Here is a 24,192-nt window from a genome sequence, read left to right on the forward strand (position 1 = left end):
TTTGAAAGACTTTACAACAAATTATAATACTGTATCATAAATGGTAATTATCAGATGATAGCTAAAAAACAAATCCCTACATGGAGTGATCTAATCAATTTCTGTGCCAGCTGACCACCCCTCCATCTGCTAGCTATGAACTTGCAAGAGAGTTGGGAAAGATTACTTTGGTAAATACAACAAAATGTCCTTAAACTGTTGTACACGGCAGACTTCAAAAACACCCCAGCCCCTTTTATTCCACAAGGAGTTAAGATACAGAAGAGAGGCAGCACAGATAGAGCATAAAGAGTTTCGTGTTGCATTCAAGTACAGAATAGAATTTCATTAGAACAGATGAGTGACAATGATGAAAACAGACAATATGAGCAAAAATTGAGCCAATTTCCCTTTTACTGATTTTTTTTTTTTTTTTTTTTCCTTCAGTAAGCTCTCTTTTAACTAGCAGTAAATGTGCCAGTTAGTGGACTGATAACACCGGAATGTTTTTGTTACTGCTGGGAGACTCCAAGGTCATGTCTTTGCTCTGCTGGCTCAGGCACTACCAGGAGATCTATGACCCCCCATAGGAGGCTGAATTAGACAGACAGCAAAACTGGCCAGAGATATTCCATTCCATGTATCTACATAAGCTCAGAGGAACATCAGAGATCACAGAAGGCAACTTCCTTCCTGCTGCTTCTTCCCTTCTCATCCACCCATGGCCAGAGTCCAGGGAGGACTCCGTCCATGCATCACAGTTGATCCCTGGGCTGCGTGTCCTTCAACCCTCATCACTGCGTGCTCTCTCGGGCAGCTCCAGGACTTTTTGGGACTGTTTGCAGCTCAGGAGATGCTGTGGGAGTTGCTGGGGGTGGGGGGAGGAAGGAGGCATTTGCACATTCCTTCTCCACAGTATATAATTGTACCTATTTTCTTATATTATTACTGTTTAATTAAACCTGTCCAGTTTAGTTTTCAATCCAGAGAGTGTCTCTCTCATTCTCTCTACTTCCCTACCTAGGTGGGCGGGGATTGAGAGCATTGTTGTCGCTGGTTTAAATGCCGGTCCCGAGTCAAACCATGACACTCATGATTGCAGCAATTCTTTAAAAAAGTTGTGTTGTGTTTTTTTTTTTTAATCTTTCCTGTCTTTGTGTGTATTCTTAAGGATTTGGAACACTTCCTCAGAATTCAGTGGCAACATGTTTCAAAAGAGAATGTTGAAAGCATCTGAAGCAGGCATGTGGGCTCCAACAAGCTCAGCTAGAGTTCAAGATAGGGAAGATGTTATTTGCAGTTTTACCTTACAGTTTGGGAAGGACTCCTGCCTGGAGTTTTTTGCTCAGCTGAGGTCTGATGAGGTTGAGGTCCAGAACACAAGAACTGATGCTGCCTGGTGCCCACAGTATGCTGAAGTCGAGGAGGTAGCGCTGACTGGGGTTTTATTGACTTGCTCTGATTCTTTGGCCCTCTGCAATCTGCATCTGTGACAGAAACATGAAAAATATACGTAAAGATTTTTTTTTAAGCTCTTTGGAACAAAACATTTAACAATAAAGATTCTGGCACACAAAGACAGATACAATCCTACCAGGCTGAGCATTCTGCCCCCATGTTGAGAAAAACTTTTTCATCTTCTTCCCTGGCACAGTGTTCCAGCCCTCCATAGGAGAGGCCTGTGGAAGAGGTTTAAGGCTCTTCAGTGAGACAGCATGCCTACAGAACATGGAATTATGGAGGGGGAAAATATCATAAATAATTTATCATAATGATCATAATATCTTAAATACCAGAGTGGGGCTTGCATAAATTAATACTACATTTGCTAAGACCAATGGATCCCTCAATTTCTGAGAACACCGCAAAGTCCTTTTTCTTTATGATTACACTCAAGTATGTTTAGAACAACAAACCTTTTTTTTTTTAATAAAACTCTCAATGATAAGTTGATGCAAACATCAGCTATTTGGGACATGAGTATCTGAATGTCTTTGAAGCAGACAGAAAAGGAGAATGATCAGGAAAAGCAATATACTCAACAGATAAACTTATCACAAATGCTGCAATAGATGTCAATACTGAAAAACATTACATTGGTGGTTTATATCCCAGAGCAATTACTGCATTTTTAATCAAGGCTGCCGTAGGATGTCCAAGCAATTGTTTACATTATTTGAAAAGACTACATTCAAATCAGGTTCAATCTCAATTTAAAAAGGGAACAAGTTGCAAGACAGTATTCAGATCTCATAATCTTTTTCTTTTTTATTTTTTTTACAGAAGATAACATTAGACTAATGGGCACCTTTCTCCTTCCTTCATTCACCTTGAAAGCTCAAAAAGGTGTCTCAAACTGCAACCCCCACCCCAAAAAAAACCCAAACAAAAACCCCCCACCCTCCCAAACAACCAAAAACACCACCTCCACAGAAAAACAAACAACAACAGACAACCAGCAACACACAACCACATCCACAACCCCCACCAACAAACCGAAATACAGTGTGACCCAAGGTAGGGCAAAGATGACGCTGATCTAAACAGCAACTTGGCACTCTTTGTTCAACACAAGGCAGAGCTACTCAACTAATGGAGAAGTGCTTTGATTGACCTTTGAATATGAAAAGCCTGTCACAAATCTAGCATCTAATTACTATGCACAACAAGCAACACTTAAATTAGGATGGTGTCAATCTGTTTAGTGCTGAATCTTGTGCAAAAAAATAATCCAACAGAGTCACTGTTTTACTCTGCAAGTAATATCAAGAGTATTTAGCACTACAGAAAAAAGTCTGAACTGACAATTAACACAGAATCCCTTTTCCCTTTTTTTATTTAATATGTTCTTTTCTTAAGGAGTAAAGAAGCATATACACTTTGGGGGCTGAAACTAACTCTGAAATAATGGTGCCATTACCAAGGTTCAGTTTAGCATCCTTTTCCAAAGAAGATTAAGCACTTACTTTGCTCCAAGCTCTTCTACAAATACAACGACCGGCCCATTCTCTGAACAAACTTCTTGAATATGAGCATTATAAAATTTCCCATTATGGTCTAAGCGCACCTGTAAGGAAAAATAAAATAGGGGCATTAGCTTCCAAGATTATGATGAGAGGGTGTAAGTCTTTAAAATATCAGCAACATAAAAAAAATTAGAACTTTTCTTCTGGGTAACAGAAGACCTGAGAAATAAACACCACATAATTTAGTAAATGTATCAAAAGCAAATCTTTAATCAGTATCACTTCTCCAAAAATAAATAAAAATACTATTTAAAAAAAACAACAAATAACAAACAACACAAAAACTCCACAAACAGAAACCTTGCCAGGCAACATTACTTAATGGAACATGGTTTTCAAAACTACACAAGAAAGTTTAAAGTATTCAGTATATCAAGGCTTTTAGCTTTATTGAAAAAGCTCTGTCTTAGAATAAACCCCAAAGCTTTTCCTTGTTAAAACCCATGTAAAAAAACCTCATTACTAACACTTCAGTGAAATTTAGTTTAATTAAGAGCATAAACAACACCAATTATTTCTGAACTTATTCTTCAGAAAAAAAATTAACCAAAGAGGCAGTGCAGACATGATCAGAATTGTTACTTGTCTGACATTCCTGTTCTTGAAATTCTTCTGTTAAATATAAAATTAATTTCATAACATTCTAATACAACACTTGTCTTTCCAGCTCTATTAATTGGGTCAGTTCCACTTTTCACTATTTACTTCATTTTCCCTTCCCATGTTTTTCACCCCATTTATTTACTCTCTTGCCATGCACATACAAAATTTGACAGAGACTATGTCAACTACTGGAGTTTTTATTATGAACAGTATCTGTACTCTTTAGTAAACACTACACAAGACAGCCTTATGGTCTCAAATATAAAATTTAAGCCTGTACTATTAAGCAGTAATCAACTCCACATTAGTGGTTTTTTTTGTTTGGTTTGTGGGTTTTGAGTCAGTTTGAAATTTAGAGATGTGTTTTTCCGGCAATTTACTCACTATTGGCTTCATTCCATTACACAAACAAAAGAAGCACAAACTTAGAGACCCCACGCTGCATGATAAACCTAACTGAATATTTTCACATTAGTACTAATAATTTTAACTGACAGTCAAATGTCCTGGAGAGAACCATATTTAGCTAAGTACCACCAGTTTAGGCAACACAGCTAGGGAGATTATTATAAACTTTGAGTACAACAGAATTTAATGGCAAACCTTATTTCTTCCTAAGCAGCAATACATACCACAAATTTGAATAGAATTTAAAGAGCGATTGTTTAACGCACTTTGAACATTTCAAGAGGAAAAATCACCCAAAACTTCAGATCTTCAGGATCTGCAATAACCAAAGCAAGCTGTATTCCATTACCCAAAAGTAATGAGATTAGGACAAAGCCTATTTACAAACAGTAATCATTATCTCCAGAGTTTAACATAAATACGAGACTACCATGCTGGCTTTGGTCTCTCCAAAGTAAAGCCTGTATGGCAGAAAACACTAAAATGTCTCTCTTCATCATGCAACTCTATGTGAGCAAAAGATTTATCATGCAGCATTTTGCTAAAGCAAGTCCAGCCATCAGCCAAGAGATGCAGTGGAGATGACTATTACTTTTATAAAACAGACCTACCCCCCAGTTTAACACATCACAAGAATAACTAGCAAGCTTACAGAGCCCATTAAGAGAAGAGAACTTAGCCTGAACCAAGTAAACTGCCTAAAATGCACCTACTACTCATACACAGGCTAGCACTAAGTAAGTACTCCCCATGGAGGCAAGCCTGCACTAACTTATTTGCATACTTAAGGTTAAGGTTCATAGTAATCTTCTTCTACATACTCTTGAAGTTAAGTTGTGACACTTTAATGCAGTAAAATTGCACCGATTAGGTGTTCCATTCCATGTCTTTTCTACATGTATGCTGTAAGTCATCAACACTGCCAACAATTAAATAATGAGCATATGCAGAGTTGAAGACATAAGCAAAGAAATTTCAAAAGTAACAATTATATATCAAAATAGTTAACAAAGAGGAATCTTGAGCAAAATGTTAATGTCTCTATAAATTATAATTCAATACTACTTACTTTACATTTGTCTCCAACTGAGTATTGCATACCAGCAGCAATAGAAAAATCTTGTTTTTGCTGATCTGTAAACACATTAGCAGCAATATACTGTTAGTTTAAACACACCAAGATAATTGCATTCTTGATAAAGTAAAAATGCAAACCCGAAGTTCAGGCCCTAAACCTGCACAGTGACCCCTGTGAGGAAGGACACTGTCTAAACCCAAACTGCCATTTGCATCACTGCTCTTCAAGAGGGCTTCACTTGATATATCAGCTTGCAAAAGCTGGAACTTCAAGTATTCAGTTACTTACCCCATCTGGATTGAAGCCAAACATCATATTCAACATTTCTGTAAACTGATGGATTGAGTGATTTAAGAACTTTTTTAGGTAAGACCAACAAGGTAGGATTCCCATTGCTTTTAAGGTGCTGTATAAAACAAAACAAAGTGCTAAATGGTCAACTACATAAAGATGCAAAGATTTCCATTTTTCAATCACAGTGCTCAAGCTTTAAACTGAAATGTAAAGAAGCTGAAATACATAAAGAACCTTGAAAAAAAGTTCAACTGTGTTCTTTTAATCTTACCAGAATAAAATTAAGCATTAAGCAATATTAAAAAGGACACTATATACCTTTCAATACATCAAAAGGAAACCTTACTTTCCAAATAAATAAGCAGTTTTTAAGATATTACATGTTAGGAAAACTAGAAACTCAAGATTCTCTCATTAGCTTTAAACACTGAAAAATATAGCACAGTACAAGTTATTAGGAAGAAAATAAATCTTAACATATAAATACCTTGTTGCCAGAAAGGGACTTCAATCCATTCATATCACTAACTGTTGTAGCTTTACTTCTGCAAAAGGACAGAAGTGTGCTGTGGTAATATAGTATTAATAAGGCCTGGAAAGCAGGTAAGAAACATCTTGGAAGTTGATAAAAATACTGCCATCTATCACTCTCTACATACTTTTCCATTGTAAGCATAGAATCATAGAATGGTTAAGGTTGGAAGGGACCTTAAAGATCACCAGGTTTCAACTTCCCTGCTATGAGCAGGGACACCTCCCACTAGACCAGGCTGCACAAAGCCTCATCCAGCCTGGCTTTCCACGGCCTCCCGAGGCAACATATTCCAGCACCTCACTACCCTCATGGTGAAGAATTTTTTCCTGATGTCTAACCTAAATCTACCCTCTTTCAGTTTAAAAACATTACAACTTGTCCTGTCACTGCCCTCTCTGGTGAAAAGTCCCTCCCCAGCTTTCCTGTAGCCCCTTCAGGTACTGGAAGACTGCTATAAAGTCTCCCCAGAGCCTTCTCTGCTCCAGGCTGAACAGCCCCAACTCTCTCAGCCTGTCTTCATAGCAGAGGTGCTCCAGGCCTCTGATAACCTTGGTGGCCTTCCTCTGGACCCTCTCGAACAGCTCCATTTCTTTCCTGTGCTGAGGGCACTAGAACTGTATGCAGTACTCCAGGTGGGGTCTCACCAGAGCAGAGTAGATGGGCAGAATCCCCTCCCTGGCCCTGCTGGCCACACTTCTTTTGATGCAGCCCAGGATGCAGTTGGTTCTCTGGGCTCCAGCACACACTGGTGGCTCACGTCCAGCTTCTCATCTACTGCCACCCCAAGTCTTTCTCCTCAGGACTGCTCTCCAGCCATTCTCCCCCCAGCCTCTACTTGTGTCAGGGGTTGCCCCAACTCAAGTGCAAGACCTTGCACTTGGCCTTGTTGACCTTCATGAGGTTGGAATTGCCCCACCTCTCCAGCCTGTCAAGGTCCCTCTGGATGGCCTCCCTTCCCTCTAGGGTGTCAACTACTTCACACAGCTTGGTATTGTCAGCAAACTTGCTGAGGATACACTCAATATCACTGTCCATGTCTCCAACAAAGATGTTGAACATCATTGGTCCCAATACTGACCCCTGAGGGACACCACTCATCACCTGCCTCCACTGGGACACCAAACCATTGATCAAAACTCTCTGGGTGTGGCCATCCAGCCAATTACTTGTCCACTGAGTGATTCATCTGTCTAATCAATATCCTGCATAGCTAAGCATACTACAGAATATACTCATCCTTAAAACGAAGAAGATAAGTCTAAAACAAGAACTACATTTCCATGTCATATAAAGGTAAAAATAAGGTTTTTGTTTCCAAATACTGGTTTTAGGATGTCTAACTTACGTGTAATGATTTGGCCACTACTTAAGGAAAAAAAAAGGAAGGTAGGCAAGGGAAAAAAAATTCCTATAAAATTTTTGCAACTACACAAGGAAAACTTAGGAAAAGCAGACACTAAAAAAAATTAAATATGTTTAAAACAAACACCTCAATCCAAAAGCCTCTCCTTTCTTAACTGGCACCAGGCACTCTAATTTACTCTTATCTTCTATACCTGACATGGCTAGAAAATTACTTCCCACAAAGAAAAAACAAGTAGTTTTCCCTACAGCACTTGTAGGCAACTCACAGCATTAACTTTTCCCAAAACCACTTGAAACTATTACGTTAAATGACAATATAACTGAATGTTCACATTTATAAAAGGAAAGAGATATTCTGGAAAATGAGGTGATGACACAAGCTGAAGTCAACTTTAAGACAAGCAAAAAATGTAAAACTTACAAATACAGCAAAGTGTAATTTGTGTTAACTAAGTCAAGAGTCACACACACTAGCTCATAAGACATTATTTAAATCAAAAACATTGAGTTTGATAGTCTCAAGTGACCTTCATTTACAAAGGTGCTATTGAGGTTAGCAGTATATTTTCTTATGAATCCCAAAGATCCAGGGTAATGTTACTGTATATGAAGCCCAAGAAAGCTCCAAGAACAGAAAGGAATAAAGAAAGTTTCCACTCTCTGACATTTAACTACAGTAATTGTTCCCCGAAGCAGAAACACTTTGTATTTTAATTGGAAATATTGCCTAGTATTTTTTTTCTTTCCAAGTAAGAAAGGAAGCTCATCCTTTTCCCAGAACTTGCTTTTCTCACTATGGTGATTTCCAAAAAATCTTCTCTGTTGTTTCCAGCCTGAAGAAACAAATCAGCTCCCAACACCTCAAAGAATTTTTCCGCCACATGCCACACAGACTACAGCAGAGCCCCCAGAAAGGACTTTAATGACATTCAGAAGGAGAAGGGGACATCATGCAATGATATAGCATAATCTCCATGGCTTCAATGGAATTTCACACAAGCCAGGGTTTTAAGATCAGTATTAAACGTAAGAAAAACTGCCAATATGTAAATGCAAAAATGGCACTGTGAAAGCCTTACTGTGCAAAAGGAATCAGCAGGTTCAAATCTCAAAGCCAGCTAGAGCATCCCAGTTTAGCAAAAGGAATACAAACTCACAAATATAATCACATAATAAAGATCAAGAAATAAAACTGAGCAAGTGACATCTGTATTTCTCCATTAGTTACATCTCAGGCAGGCATTTCAGCCCCCAGATGTGGAAGCAACACAAACTGGATTAGATTCCTCTAACTCAACTCAGTTACAAGATTGAGCCAGGTAATTAATTCTCAAGTTTACCATGCCCGACTGACACACTGACAGCTCTCCCAGGGCATTCTGCTATTTTAAACAGGAAGAGAGACATGTTGCAATGGCAATATTCCATTATGTAAAGAGACTCAAAGCTAGACTGCACAAAAAACAGAGGAGCCAGAACTCCACCCTTATGTATAGTGAAGATGACACATTTTCTTCTTTCAAAGTTCTAACTTTACCTCTGTGTTTCTTTTCTTTGTAATTTCTAAAGGTTTTCAACTATTAGATTCTACTAGTCACCCAAAACTCAGAAAACTCATTCAACATGCATTACTCATAGGCATCTTACAGTAACTTTTAAATCGCATTTACCTGTAGTTGTCATCTTCTGAATCTGAAGCAGATACTTCACTGCTACCATTACTTTCCTCTGTCACACCAACAGCACTAAGTTCTGCTATGATTTTCTTTACATCTGTATCAAATACTTTCTCATAAAGCAATTCATACAGCAGAGCTGGGGAAGAGGAGGAGAAAGCAGAATGGTAAAATCAACTACAAGGTAAACGAGATTTCATAACACGATTGCAGATGCATGTCAAATCATCTTAATCCAAGCAAGCATTTTGATGTGTTAACTGCAACAGTGAAGGCATTAGTAGCAAAAGCAGCAGCAGCTGCTAAAGCTTAATGGGTATGCATGAAATTACTACGAATCGGGTCTCTTCTTTACAGGCTAATTTGGCTTTAGCCTTGTAACTCTGCACATTGGCAGAGATATCATGAAGAATAAGAATACTGGTTGGGATTATCACAGTGACCCATCAGACATAATTAGAACCTCTGGGCATTTCTGCAATGTAATAAAGAAAACAATAACCCATGAAGACAGTTATTTTTCACACGTGGAACCCCCATAATTTCTGTGGCAAATTACACATGCACAGGTAATTGTAACTTAAACAGTTAGTTTGCTAACATAGTCCAAAATACAAAATTAAAACCAGAATGCTGAGCAAAGGCAATGCAACAGATTATAAACTAGTACACCATCATTTTCTGTTTTATTAGACCACCCAGTTTCAAAGAGGCAGAGGAGTCTTTTCCTCTTGGTATACAGTCTGCTTTGTCAAGAATCAGAACACATTTAGAATCATGCTTTCACAAGATCATACAGTCATTGACAATTCAAATGAAAACTAAGCTAAAGAATTCATATAATAAACTTTCATACAGAGCCATTTCCTGAAACCTGATGGTGACCTTCTATAATTTTTGGTAAAAATATATGCTTTTAACTGATCAACATAATACTTACACTGGCACAGAGCAGCTTTTTCTGAGTATTCTATGGGATAAACAATATCATAGTGGTTTCCATTTGAGAAGCACAGCAATACCTATTAAAAAAACCACACAGATATTTTAACTTCTGCATCTCACTTGATTTTTCATATGAGCAGTACCTTTTAAATGCCATTTAATGTACCAATGTGCTTTTTTATCTCTCAGGATCTCAAAGAATCAATAAAGTTATCAAAGTGTTTAGTGGATATCCTTTAGACCAAAAACAATTTGACCAAAAGGCAAATAGAATTTTACAGAGGTAGCTATGCGAGCACTTGTAAATTGATTTTTACAAAATTTTAAATTAGTGGGATGATATACCACACCCCAAATACAGACCTTCTATTTAAAAGCAAGTGCTACATATACTAACAGAATAGCTGCCTTAAATATGTACAAAATAAATTGTAAAAATTGAATTCTTAGAACATTTCATTGTGTTGAGTAATAAAACTCATGTGAGACTACTTGCTATTTATAAAGTAGTCTTAATTCAGCCTTTCACAATAGCCATAATTTATCTTTTTGTTACCTTATCAGAAAAGCCATTTTCAGTTACATGTGAAGGAGAAGCATTTGGTTCCCGGTATATTACGAAATCTTTCCTGAGAAAAAAAGTAGCAGTTAAGAATTCATTTAAAAATTAGTATCAATAAAAGTTGAACTATTCAAGTCAATTCAAGGAACATACATAACCACAGAAGACACCCAGTGGAAAAGAATACTGAAGAAGATGGTCAAAAAAAGGCTTATTTTTATGAAAGAATACACTAGAATAAAATGCGCTGGCACAACATGCACAGAGCCAATGACAAGTGAAATGTATTTCCAGACACCACTTTCTGGAGCTGTGTCTAGAAAGACCAGGGCTTCCCAGTCCTAGAGAAATTCATTAAACTTTGCCATTTGGAAACACACCAGAAGGAAGAGGCTGGTTTTATGAACGGAGACAGGAAAAGGTGGTAAGTTTTCAGAAGGTGAGCAACAGCTTAGGCTAAATCTGTACTAGCAGGTGAAATACTTGAGTGCAAGAACCCTTCTAGGCACAGAGGACAACTGGCAGAACAGCCCATGTCTGTGCTCAGAAACTCTTCTTGCCTCCCAAACCAAGTTCTCGTGCAAGGGTCCACACAATATTTCTGCTCCCAAATGGTGACCAGCTGCCACAGCACGCTAAGGAGCATGCCAAAAGCCAGACCACCAGCAGACATTGCCTGGGGACCAGATCTTGTAACCAAGTCTCCAGCACCTCTGAAAATCTTGCCCCCCACATTTCATATGTAGTGAGAAGAATCTTTTCCTGCATTTTCTGCAGTGTACTATCTGTTTTAAAAGACATTCAGAGGGTTCAGTTTCCTTTTATCTTTGGACATACTCCACGAAGTACGGAGTCTAACACTATACTGTGTTTTTTAGACTCAAATTGCTGAATTTAAAGTAGCAAAGAAACCCCTCTGCTGTCTCTTCAGCTGAGAAAATGGCAACAAAATTTTTGGGAAGCTTGGACTGAAGCAGCAGTGTGTGGTTTCAGTGTTGGCAGATACTCATCATCAAGGCTACCAGTCTAGTATAGTTTTTCAAAACAGATTTAGAGAATTTTTAATCATTGACAACAAAGTTTGGGTACCTCATTACATTTAAGAGGATTAAAAATACTATAAATGAAGAGTTGAGCTACTACAGTTAAGCAAATTCACAATTTACATTCCACATTTGTAATTCTTTTTTTAGCTTGTTAACATAAAAAGCATAAAAAGTTGGATATAAAGTGACAAATACAGGAAAATCCACAACTGATGGTGACATGACATACTGTTTTTTTTATTTCCTAAAAACTTAAATACTACCGACCTTTGCTACTTGTTTTTCTGCTATAATCAATCTCTGTTATGATCTTTAAATTAATTCTCTCTCTCTTTTATCCATAATCCTCCCTTGGAACTCTTTGCTGAGCAACCTATCACTTCCTTTAACTTCTTCCTTCCTCACACAAGAAAAAGTTTTATTCGTCTTGCAAAAAGATTAAGTATGTTCACAGATGCAGTTTTGGGATTAAAAAAAAAAACTTTTTACAATAACTCAGAATAACGAGTTCTGAGAGGAAAATAATTTAATAGCTCAGAGACTCACTTGCTTCAGGTACACTGTGTACACAGCTCATTCGCTTGCACAGCCATTAGAAAGCAGTTACGATTATTCAGCATATTGCTTGCATACTACTTTGTGAAAAAATTATTAATATATAGGATGCATTTAACAAAAACACATAAGCAAATCTGTTAATCACCAAGAGTCATGTTTATCTGTGCATAAATACCAAAACATTTCTTAAGCATAGCTCAAACTACAGCCCTTGACAAACTCGTACAATTCAGTCTATACTGGTACAGTGGAAAAAGGAAAATTTTTACAGAAAAGAGAACAAACTACAGCAGTACACCAGGTAGTCTTATATCAGCACATGCAACTTCATACCAGGGGAGGTGTGAGAATGGCCTTCTAGCACACAGTCTGCAATACATGTACCACTGAGCTACATCAGAGCATTTGTACAGAGGTAATAAAGAAACGGGTACAGCCCACGGCTTAGCAATAGGGTTAGTATGAAAGCCTTGGAGAGAAATAGGAAGAAAAGCAGTTTTAACACAAAAATTAAGGTATTAAAATTCACTGAATACAAACTGTATGACTCTACCCACAATTAGTTTCTATTTTTAATATCTTGACAGCTGCAATTTTAAAACTATATTTGTAATCTTCTGGACACCTATGGCATAACATACAATTCCATCTTTGCTATTCCGATTGCTTCACTAACAACGGAACTGATCTCAGTAAAACATATGTAAAGTTTTCTTACTTGTACATAAGAGAAAGGGCACTTATTTCTACTTGTCCAACCCATTCCTGTATTGAAAGAAAAAAATAAATTAAGTTCAAACAAATACACAATTACTGTACTTCCTCTTGTGTAGAGGCAAGAGAAGCAAGAAATCCTTGTCAAAAATAAATACATTAACACTTAGTCTGGAGTTCAGCCCAGGCATTTTAGTTGTATTTGAAGGTTTTTTGAAGTAACAGTAACTATTCCACTATGGTGGTTAAGGGACACAAGCTAGAGGGATTTTTTTCCCAAACTAGAAATGGATCTGTACAAAAACTGAGAGAATTAAAAACACTAGCATAAATCACAGACCTAGCATTAAAAAGTATGATTTTGAAAGGTGATAAGTGTTTTGTTTTTTCTTTTCCTGAACAAGCAGCAGTCCAGCTTTTCAAAAGTAATTTTTTGAAAAAGTATCAGATTTAACATATGCTTTTAAAAATGTTATTCTCTAGCTTGGTTTTGTGGGCCATTAGCTACAGATGAACCAAAAAAAGAACCTTGAGGCTTAACTCTCCTGCCTAAAATACAGATAACTTCCCATGCAAGTATCTTGACATGGTCTCGTGAAGTGCTCCAACATAAAGTAAATAGACCACTTTAAAACAGCCAGAACAGCTTTGTGACTAAAAATCCTGGAAAAAAAACAATGCAAGGCAAAAGTAGTATAGGCTAACATCCACTTTTTCCCCCTTCAACCATTCATTTTGGATACTGAAATAAAAAACCATCTGGTCAGCCATTCTAACTAGGTATGCTCTAGGCATGGCAGGAGAAAGAAAAAATCATGCTTTAATTTCTAGGTGGGGAAAATTTAATAAAAATTATGTACAAATGCTTAAAAAATATTAACAGATTCTGCAGTGTTGCACTAGATAGTTCTCATTCCTCTTCCCCCTCTCCCTCACCTTACACAAACTGTTAACTCACTAATAAAAATACTAAAATTAAATTTCAGGGCATAATCATAATTTTGTTTCAAATCAGTATCTTAGTAAGAGCCTGTGGTTACTGTTCATAATATCCCTTACATCAGTCACTGTCTTTTAAACACCTAAACTTTTAGACCTATATCCCAGGCTGTCTTCAAGAAAAAGTTAGCCATGCCTTTTTGTTGCCATTTCCAGGGACTAGAAATGTTGAGATACAATTTTGATAAATAAGAGATATAATTAAAACACACACACACACAAAAAATCCCAAAATAATTTTACAATTGAGTGCATGCATAAAAGCATATATTAATACAATTCAAAGAGCTCTTAAACTCATAAACATTTGTGAGAAAAAATATAATTCAATTACCCATCAACATAAGCCCTGCTTTTTATTATAAATCAAGTTCAACATACCTGTGGATTTTCCAGACATTTTAAATAATCTTCAAATGGCCCCTCTATGAACTGTATTAAAAAAATATAATTTTTTTTTGTTAGCATAGGATATGGAATACCCAGTCTGTGACCCACTGTACCAATGGGAATGTACCATTGGAAATTTAAGACTATCCTGCCCTCAAAGAGCTTACAATCTTAGAATAAAGTGATGTAGAGACAAGGGAATAAATGATCGAACACTTAAGTCTGCATTCCAGAAAATAACCATGTAACCAACTTCTGATGTCATCACACAATCTAAAACAAAACAAACAAATATAGTCCCCAAATGGGAAATGTGTAAGAAAGCAAAGATGTTGTAAAGTAGATGTTCATGGGCATTTCATCCCATGCATGGCATCACTGGAGAGAGCATGTATGGACTTACTCAAGTATCTTGTTAAAAGAAATAGGCAGCAATGAATAATCAGAAATGGGAGTAACATTTCTGTAGTACCCAAGTAGTGATAAGATACAGTACAGGCAAATCATTAAGTACTTTTTCCTCTTTTCCATATCACTTCTACTTTCAGTGAAAGGATGCAGACAATTGGGCTACACTGAAAATGCCAGGTTGATAAAGTAATCCTTCAGCTGCACTCCTTAACATGCACTGAGAGAACAAACTCACATTTGTCAAGGACAGACAAAGATGCTGCGGAAATTGAGACTTGTTAACTTTGAAGTGTTTCAGCCATGCTGGCCAACAGGGAGGCTGTATTTAAAATACACTATTTTGACACAATCTGCTTTATTTAGTTAAAATAAAAATCCACAGAGGTTGTAACAAAGAAGTTCCATTACGAACTTAAGCCATCAGCAGAATAGCCTATTCAACTGTAGTGAATAAGAAACAAGGTAATAAGGAAAATTGAACAGAGTATAGAATGATAGAATCGTTTTGGTTGGAAAAGACCTTAAGAGCATCAAGTAGAACCATAAACCCAGCACGGCCAAGTCTACCACTCAACCACATCTCCAAGTCTTTTAAACACCTCCAGGGATGGTCACTTCACCAATTCCCTGGGCAGCCTGTTCCAGCGCCTGACAACCCTTTCAGTGAAGAATTCTTTCCTAATATCCAATCCAATCTAAATCTCCACTGGTGCAACTTGAGGCCGTTTCCTCTTGTTCTACTGCTTGTTATGTGGGAGGAGGCCAACCTCCACCTCACTACACCCTCCTGTCAAGTAGTTCTAGAGAGTGATACCGTCTCCTCTCAGCCTTCTTTTCTCCAGACTAAACAGCCCCAGTTCCCTCAGACACTCCTCACAAGACTTGTTCTCCAGACACTTCACCAGCTTCACTGCCCTTCTCTGGACATGCTCCAGCACCTCACTGCCCTTCTGCAGTGAGGGCCCCAAAACTGAACCCAGGATTCAAGGTGCAGCCTCACCAAGGCTGAGTGCAGGGAGACAATCACTTCCCTAGTCAGGCTGGTCACAATCTTGGTAATACAGGCCAGGATGCTGTTTGCCTTCTTGGCCACCTGGGCATACTGCTGGCTTATCTTCAGCCAGCTGTGGACCAACACCTCAGGTTCTTTTCCCCTGGCCATCTTTCCAGCCACTCTGCCCCAAGCCTGTAGCATTGTCTGGGGCTGGTATGACCAAAATGCAGGACCTGGCACTTGGCGTTGCTGAATCCCATTCAATTGGCCCTGGCCCATCGATCCAGGTCCCACTGTAGTCTTCATACCTTCAGGCAGATATACACTCTGCCCAACTTGGTCTCATCTGCAAACTTACTGAGGGTACACTCAATCCCTCTGTCCAGATCATTGGTAAAGATATTAAACAGAACTGACCACAGTACTGAGCTCTGCAGAACACCACTTGTGACCAGCCACTAACTGGATTTAACTTCATTCACCACAACCCTTTTGAGCCCAACCATCCAACCCATTTTTTACCTCGCAAAAAATACACCCATCCAAGCCATAAGCAGCCAGTTTCTCCAGGAGAATGTAGAGAGTAACAGAGTCAAACACTTTACTGAAGTCCAGGTAAACAACATCCATGGCCTTTCTCTCATTCACTAAGAGGTCACCTTGTCATAGAAGGAGATCAGGTTAGTCGAGCAGGAGCTGATCAGCGAGGTTAAAAGTTCTGGTAATAGCCATTTTGAACCTGTCTGGACAGTGTTGTTCATGACCATCCTGGTTTGAGCCAGGACAGAACCAATTTTCTTTCTAGTAATTTTAATTTTCAGTTAAGTCTCTTCTAAGTAGCTGCACTTGCTGAAATTAACAGCATGGTTTTCAGTCAGTGTCTGCTTCTAGGACTGGCAATGCTCAATGTTTATAGTTACTGCTAGAGAATGGTGTGCAGAACCAAGGCCACTGCTTGATTCTGCAAAACATCTTAAGCTCTTGAAAGAAAAGGGAGGAAAGGGGTCACACCTGCAACCCTCCTCTGGGGAGGAACAGAGCAGACAGGTGTCCCAAACTGACCAAATGAAATATTCCATCCTGTACACATCATACTCAGCACAAAGCTGAGGGACCACTAGGATCAAGTGAGAGGACTCCATCCATTCTTCTGCCTTTGATCCCAATCTGTGCATTCCTGAATCTGTGCATTCCTGCCTGCCACTAAGTCGAGGAGTCAGTCCAGGACTTTTCCAGGGCCTGCCCTGCAGACTCAGTGGCGAAGTATGCCTTTTTAGGGAAGGAGAGCCACTGTACTTTTGTATATATTTGTATATATTTCATTATTTTCCTTTTCATCACTACCATTTTCATTAAAGCCGTGTAGTTGAATTTCCAACTCAAAACTCTCTCCCCCTTATTCTCTTTTCTTTCCTTTTCTGGAAAGGGAGAGGGGTTAATAGAGAGCATTATTCCTTTAATTGCCAGCCCAGCATTAAATATTGACAATGAGAAGAATCAAAGCCTGGCCAAAATTTTTCATTTACACAGAAACAATCAAGTATGAAGTTAAAAGGGGCATCAGTTAAATATGATCATAAAGAGCAGCTCTTGTGTGCTGAAATTAAATTACCAAAAATAATGCATAGAGGAAGAAAGGAAGGACTACAGAAAGTTCTCAGAAAACTGAAGAGTTTAAAAAAAAGAATGAAGAGAAAGCAGCAGCAATCAGAGATAACAGTTCAAGAAAGGATGAAGATGAAAATCAAGATAGTTACACACAGTAACCTGAAACTTTGGCTACAGCAGTATCAATGGTATGAAAGAGACAAATCCAAGGTAAAATGGTTACAACAGACATAGAGAAGAGAAACTTAATTAAGTACCACCCATACATGTCAACAGAACATAACTCCTAAGGCAGCAATTAGTAAATAGTTTAACTAAGAGATTAGGAAAGAGGCATTTATGTGTTGTTTTGGTATTTTGCTTGGGTTTTTTTAAGAGGTGAGTTTATTCTCAAGATATGAAACACCTCAACCTTGTATATGAAACACCTATTCTAAAAAATTACAAGAAAACTTTTAAAAATACAATTTTCAGAAGGAAAGCAAAAACAGATAAGGGAAAGGTCATATCACTTGGATTAAATCTAAGGGGGGAAAAAAAACCCAAAACAAAACAGCAAGACCATGAGTCTGGAGGAGAGAGACTGAGAAAGTAAAAGAAGCAGACAAACACTGGAATGATTGCAGTAATTCTGGAAAGAAAGCAATTAAGACGTTAGCAGTGAAAAATTAAAATAAAAAAGGAGAGAACCCAGAGTTGGTAAGTCTGCTCACATGGACTGTAAACAAACAGCCCTGGCAAATGGAAATAGTGAAGCTAGACCTTCATTCTCCTGGAGAGATTAACTGTATTTTATGTCATTCATTCTTGACAACTTCCACATTAAATGTGACCAGTCACATTTGATCATAGGCCACTTTTTCAGAAATCATAACAAATACACACACTCATTCCTGCTTTCCTTCTCTTCCCTATGCCAATGTGATTTAAAACTTTTTTATTTTGGGTCCATGTAAATTTAGAACAGAAAAAGAAAGCTGAGTAATAAGTCTCCATTAACAAATGCTTACACATACTCCTGTCTTGGCTACTCTGAAAATTAAACGGTATGTACACTAGAACACATACAAACAGGTGCACATTATTTATTATTATTCTTTTTAAAGGAAGAAAAAAAAAAAAAGGATTTTATATTATCACTGACATTAGCCAAATATAGATCAATATCAAAATACTTCATGTCTGTGGTTGAACGACAACTTTGTTATAGATGTTTAGGAAAAAAACAACACAGTGGCAACGTGTAATAAATTGTAGACCCTGAAACAATTTTCAATAATTTCATTAATCTCACCAGTCAAATCCCTTATATATTGCAAAATCAATTAAATAGCACAAGAAGAATGTTTCATGACCTTCATTAAAACAGGCATTCTACTAAAACAAAAACCAGGTTTTGGTAGCCCCACCACAGTATTACAGTTTAAGAAAGTTTGTTTTGTCTTTTTAAAGAGCATCAAATACTATTCCCTCCCCACATGCCACCAAGTCCAAGCAGTATACATGTTTTTTCTCCCAGATTATGAAAATTAATTACTACCACATCTGTGACAATTGAAGAGCACTCACTTTAAAAAGCATCAACAAGTACACAGCTAAAATGAATACTGCCAGGAACAGCAGAAGATGGCCTAGAATAGTGGAAGGAATAAAGTAACATTTTTTTTAAATGCTCACACAAAACCAAAAATACTTACTGCTTCAAATTTCTCTCTGTTTTTCCGAAGATAGTCTACACAAGCCATCCTAACATCAATATGCCGAGACTGAGAGTGTAACACCTACAAAGGGAGAAACAGAAGAAAGTGACACCGGTTCTTAGGAGTTTCGATAACAAGTCACAAATAATTAAACACTGTTGCCTAAATACAGGTTTGGAAATACTCTAGTTTTATTTTTAAGAATATTTAAAATTCAAATTCATTCAGTAACATCATTTTCATGCAGGTGAAACCTCAATTACTTATTAAAAAAGTAAGTAACTGCAGAATTTACACATTTTCTGAATTCACACATTCAATTTTCTGAGGATTTACTGAGTGAAAGGAATATAATTTGTTGTCACTCTTTAACCAACTTATTTGTAAAGGATTTCAATTAATTGAAGACTTAAGTTACCACAGGAGTGGGTGAGGAAACTATGAACATGCTCTGTTTCAAATGAAATCCAGCCAAATGTAAGAAGAGTGGAGGGATACATTCTTTTGACCTTAAGAGGTGTAGGTCTGGAAGCCATAAATTCAGATCCCAATATGACACCTGCATTCTACCTCCCGTTCAAATCTCCTCTGGAAAAATATTACTTTCCTCATAGGTTCAGAATTATCTCTAATGTGACTTTGTCTGCATCCTCACTTCAACATAGGGAAGTCCCAGTCAATTTAAGTTGCAGCCTGTCCTGCCATCCTTAAACACGACCCAAAACTTAAATATTTCCAAATTCAGGTCAGTTTGGTTTTTCCACATGAAGAGTAGTGAGATTAAGTCAAATTCGTGGATAAACTCCTAACTCTGAATTCAAGACCTTCCCTTTAATAGAATAAGAATGGGATATTTAAAATTCAATTAAGAGTTGAAAAAAAGTTCACTATGAAATGGAGTGTGGGAGAAACCTTTTGGATATAGTAATAAAAAATATCAGAATATCAACATATATTCTTTGATTATTCCCCTGAAATAAAAAAACGTCAACACTCCTGATCAATAGCATTTGCTTGTCTGAACTTATAAAAATCAGTTGGGAAAACGATTTTTTAAAAAAAAAAAAAAAAGTGAACTGTGTATAATTAGCACAGGAATCTGGGCTCCCACGATCAGAAGCACCAGAGCTCCCACTGCTGTTTGTTTGTATTTAAGACAAGATGACGCTGTCACTTTTTTCCTTTAACAGTAACACTGAAAAGGGGGAGGGGAATTGAACAGGAAGAACTGAAACTCTTAATTTTCTAGTAATTTTATAGTAAGCTAATTGGCAAATATAAGAAAAAGACTTCTCAGCTCTTCCCACTAAGTTCCGTTTCCGTTTAGTCTCATACAAAGCAGCTGTACCCAAATGTTGAAATTTTACAAAGAAAAAAGCTCTGAAGAGGCAGTGGAAGGTCAAAACAGGTAACAATTTCTTGATGGCAGAAGGCAGCTGTACACACAGAACTTCTCTCACCCGGCAAGATAGAATATTTTTCCCCCCCTTGGCGCACGACTGTGCAACCTTAACCTATACTTGTCTGCATTTTCACGCCAATTATCACCCACTAATGAGCTCCACTTCCCACGCGAAGTATCTTCATGTTAGCAGTTACCTGCTCGGCCACAGCCCTGAAAAGACAAGATCCATCCTTGGCAACTCTCTTTCTGTACAAGCCCTGAGATCGCAAGTAGCAGTCCATGGAAGTGTCCCCGGGGGCGTCCATGCCGCTGCCCTGATGGCTCCTCTCCCCGCCGTCGGGTTTGCACGCCGCCTCCATGTTTACCGCTTCAGGCCGTGGAGAATCCCTGTCCCTCTCCTAGCCCCACATGGCAAGGAAAAGTCACCGAGCAGCTCTAGGGCCGGGAAAAGGAAACAGCAGCAGGTGGGGGAGGAGAGCGCTGTCCCCCACCTCCCCTCCCAGCACTCGAGGTAGCACCAGCGGCAGGAAAAGCAGCCGGTTTCACGTTAGCAACTTGCATGTGGGAACCGCGGGGAGAAACTGCAAAGTTTCACGCCGTAGCCTGGGCTTCCAGCTGCACAAACACCGTCGCTCCTAGGCTTCTCCAGAGGGCCGGGCGGCAGCGGCTGGAGACCCCTCCAGCGGGGTCCCGGTCCCACTTCTCCCTCGGGGCGGCGATTCCCGGCGGCTTCCGCAGCCCGAGCGCGCAGCCGGCCTGCCAGGCGGAAAACAAAAGAGAAAGGACATGTGCTAGCGCCGCGGGGAGAGCAGGCAGACACGGGGGGAGGAAAAAAGGAGAAGGAAAAAAAAAAAAAAAAGAGGCAGCGTAACCTGGCGTTTATTTTCACTTTCAGCCCGGGCGCTTCTGGGAGCGGTAGTCCCGGAGGAGGAGGAAGAGGGAGCCGGGCACGGCGGCCGGGGCCAGCCCCGGCAGGGCCGCGGGGCCCGGGAGCGGGGCAGACCCTGCCCACCCCGCGCTCGGCTGTCAGCCCTGCAGCCGGTCCGGCTCGTTTCACTCCGTAATGGCTTTTTAGTTTTAGAACTAACACTGGGACGTCTGAAATCTAATCCTCAGATATGTGAGGTTTGTGGTCTTAGTTTGATTTTCTGAATCACATGATTGTTCGGTTGGAAAAGACCTTTCTCAGATCATCGACTCCAGCCATCAACCCAGCACTGCCACGTCCCCCACCACCACATCTCCAAGTCTTTTAAATACCTCCAGGGATGGTCACTCCACCACTTCCCTGGGCAGCCTGTTCCAGCGCCTGACAACCCTTTCAGTGAAGAATTTTTTCTTAATATCCAATCTGCCTTCCTTGACACAACTTGAAGCCATTTCCTCTTGTTCTATCACTTGCTACTTGGAAGAGGCCAATCCCCACCTCACTACAACCTCCCTTCAGTCTCCCTTTTATTCAGCCTCCTTCTATTCAGGCTTAACAGCCCCAGTTCCCTCAGACACTCCTCACAAGACTTGTTCTCCAGACACTTCACCAGCTTCACTGCCCTTCTCTGGACATGCTCCAGCACCTCACTGCCCTTCTGCAGTGAGGGCCCCAAAACTGAACCCAGGATTCAGGGTGCAGCCTCACCAAGGCCGAGTGCAGGGAGACAATCACTTCCCTAGTCAGGCTGGTCACAATACTGGTGATGCAGGCCAGGATGCTGTTGGACTTCTTGGCTGCCTAGGCACACTGCTGGGTCATCTTCAGTCAGCTGTGAACCAACCCTCCCAGGTCCTTTTCCTCTGGCCATCTTTCCAGCCACTCTGCCCCAAGCCTGTGGCATTGTGTGGTGTTTTGGGGTGTGTTTTCTTTTCCCATTATATTACATTGTGAGATTATTTGTGAAGTCCATCCATTTGCAATAAAGAAGATGGAAATAAAACTGGGACAGTAAAAGCAGAATTAATTAAAAAAGGATTTTTAAAAAATCTATAGCTGTTCAATACTTTTAGGATATTAAATATTTTGTATACCACTCTTAGTGGCAAGATGCTGCAAACATTTTCATTACAATTTGCCTGACATTATTAACAAGCTTTAGAAGATTCTGGTACAGAAAATGTGACAAATAAGGAAGCTTTCCAAACTTTTAAGGCTTTTTTTACTGTAGTTGTATGACTTCATCTACAAGGGAGAGAGCTATAAACCTCTCAGTAGCACTAGCAATAAATAAAATGCTACCGGTTACTTCTTAGCATAAATGAACAAATTTAAATGCAAGAAAGAGAGGCAAAGACAGAAGGAATGAAAACCCTGATTTTTTACTTTCAGCCAACAGGAATAAGACATGGGAATGCAGTGACTTGAGCCGAGATCTCTATACAATAATAACAACTGATTGAGTAAGCAGAAGTTACAAGCCAGGCCGAGTCTAGTGCTCTAGCAGCGCTGTACATGCAGTATCAAACCCCTTTTTACTAACACGAGGCCCAGTTTTGCCAGAAAGAAATTGGTCTACTGGAAACAACAGCAAATTCCCAGAGATCTCTGTAGACAAGGAGATCAGAAACTGACACACATAAAAGTAAAGGCCTAAGAGCACCTGAACATCCAAGACCCAGAGAGCTGGTTAGGCAGTGTGGGGATGCTTGAGACAAGGAGCACGAGATAAAAACACTAGCAAGCGGCTGGAGGGAAAGCTCAGGCTTCTCACCAGAAGATGGGAAAGGTTCAAGACTGAACTACAAACAGTTGCTGCCACTGACTCAGCTACCATATTCATTGAAGAAATTCAGACGAGCAGGGTCCTGCATGCAAAAGGTGCTTCTTCTGCAGATAAAAGCAATTTGACGAGACATTTTTGAGACCTATCAAACTAGTAACTAGTTACAGAGTTTCTTAGGAGTATTTCATTTTTTCTCACTCTCTTTGTCATGGTTAGAGACAGAACTATCCTCTGCCATGTTCACAAATTTGTCTTCCCTCATACCTGAGCCTTTTGCCATTGTGATTCTAAAGACCAGTAAGGGGAAAGGCAAATACCTTTCATCACATCTGTTAGATTCAAGAATGCCTGTACACACAAAATCATACAGTAAATGACAGAATGTAAATGTAGTTCTGATAAGCTGTAAACTGAGAAAAGTAAAGAATTACCAGTTTCCTAAAAGCTGCTCTTTTTGCAACCAACTCCTTAAGTCAGGCAGGCAATGATGAACCACAGATTTTATCTTTCCAAGTACTGCTACACACGCAGCAGTGTATTTCTAAAGAGGTGCCATCCTCATGGCAGAAATCTAGCCTGTAAACACAGTTTCTCTGGATTACAGAGAAACCCATCCACAGAAAGACACCTGAAATTCCTTAACATTAAAAATAAATGCACCATCAATATAAGAATGGCAAAAACGTGACCCACAAGTTATTACAGATGTTCTAACTAGCAAGGAACTTTATTAACAACTTTTATTAGCACTTTCAACCAACACTTCTACCACCACCAGCAGCAGCTCCAGCCACCAGTTCCCCCTCTGCACCAACCTCCCTTGCCCACACAAGCGCTTCTGCTGCCCATAACCCCATCAGCTCAGGAAGCTACAGCAAGCTAAAAATAAAATAAAATAAAATAAATAATAATAAAAAAACCCACCAAACCCGCAATAAAATAAAAAAAAAAACCTTCATTTTTAAGCTAAGGTTAGTTTCGTGCTTCAGGTCGCGGCCTGCCTGTGCCAACACCTGGGCTAGCAAAGGGGCGGGTCTGCTCTACACGTCAAGCAGCACGCCCGGGGAGCTGGGACCAGCTTTTGCCCAGCCCCACGCCCGCCCTTCCCAGCTCCTGGACAGGAAGCGCAGCTTCCCCACAAGCCTCCTCCCCGTCCACGAGCCCAGCCTGGGCGGCTGGGCA

The 24,192-nt window shown here is 39.3% G+C and overlaps 1 protein-coding gene across 5 annotated transcripts in view; it reads right to left on the reverse strand.

Annotated features, from left to right (window-relative positions):
- The window catches only part of OTUD4 (OTU deubiquitinase 4), a 35,554-nt gene that overhangs the window by 11,133 nt on the left and 229 nt on the right, over positions 1-24,192 (reverse strand). For 2 of the 5 annotated variants that reach the window (XM_051617699.1, XM_051617695.1), the window contains exons 1-13: positions 20,491-21,094; positions 18,889-18,972; positions 14,170-14,220; positions 12,794-12,840; positions 10,466-10,538; positions 9,905-9,986; positions 8,959-9,103; positions 5,876-5,933; positions 5,383-5,500; positions 5,086-5,150; positions 2,946-3,046; positions 1,574-1,698; positions 1,286-1,466 (exon numbers count right to left, since the gene is read on the reverse strand). In XM_051617699.1, the coding sequence (XP_051473659.1) occupies positions 1,286-1,466; positions 1,574-1,698; positions 2,946-3,046; positions 5,086-5,150; positions 5,383-5,500; positions 5,876-5,933; positions 8,959-9,103; positions 9,905-9,986; positions 10,466-10,538; positions 12,794-12,840; positions 14,170-14,220; positions 18,889-18,972; positions 20,491-20,655 (1,295 nt within the window). In that variant the 5' untranslated portion in view covers positions 20,656-21,094. Of the gene's footprint in view, positions 1-1,285; positions 1,467-1,573; positions 1,699-2,945; positions 3,047-5,085; positions 5,151-5,382; positions 5,501-5,875; positions 5,934-8,958; positions 9,104-9,904; positions 9,987-10,465; positions 10,539-12,793; positions 12,841-14,169; positions 14,221-18,888; positions 18,973-20,490; positions 21,096-22,998; positions 23,016-24,192 lie in introns of those variants that run through there. The other 3 variants (XM_051617697.1, XM_051617696.1, XM_051617698.1) reach the window with 3 other exon arrangements.

The sequence above is a fragment of the Apus apus genome, chromosome 4 (assembly GCF_020740795.1).
Source record: "Apus apus isolate bApuApu2 chromosome 4, bApuApu2.pri.cur, whole genome shotgun sequence".
NCBI lineage: Eukaryota > Metazoa > Chordata > Aves > Apodiformes > Apodidae > Apus > Apus apus.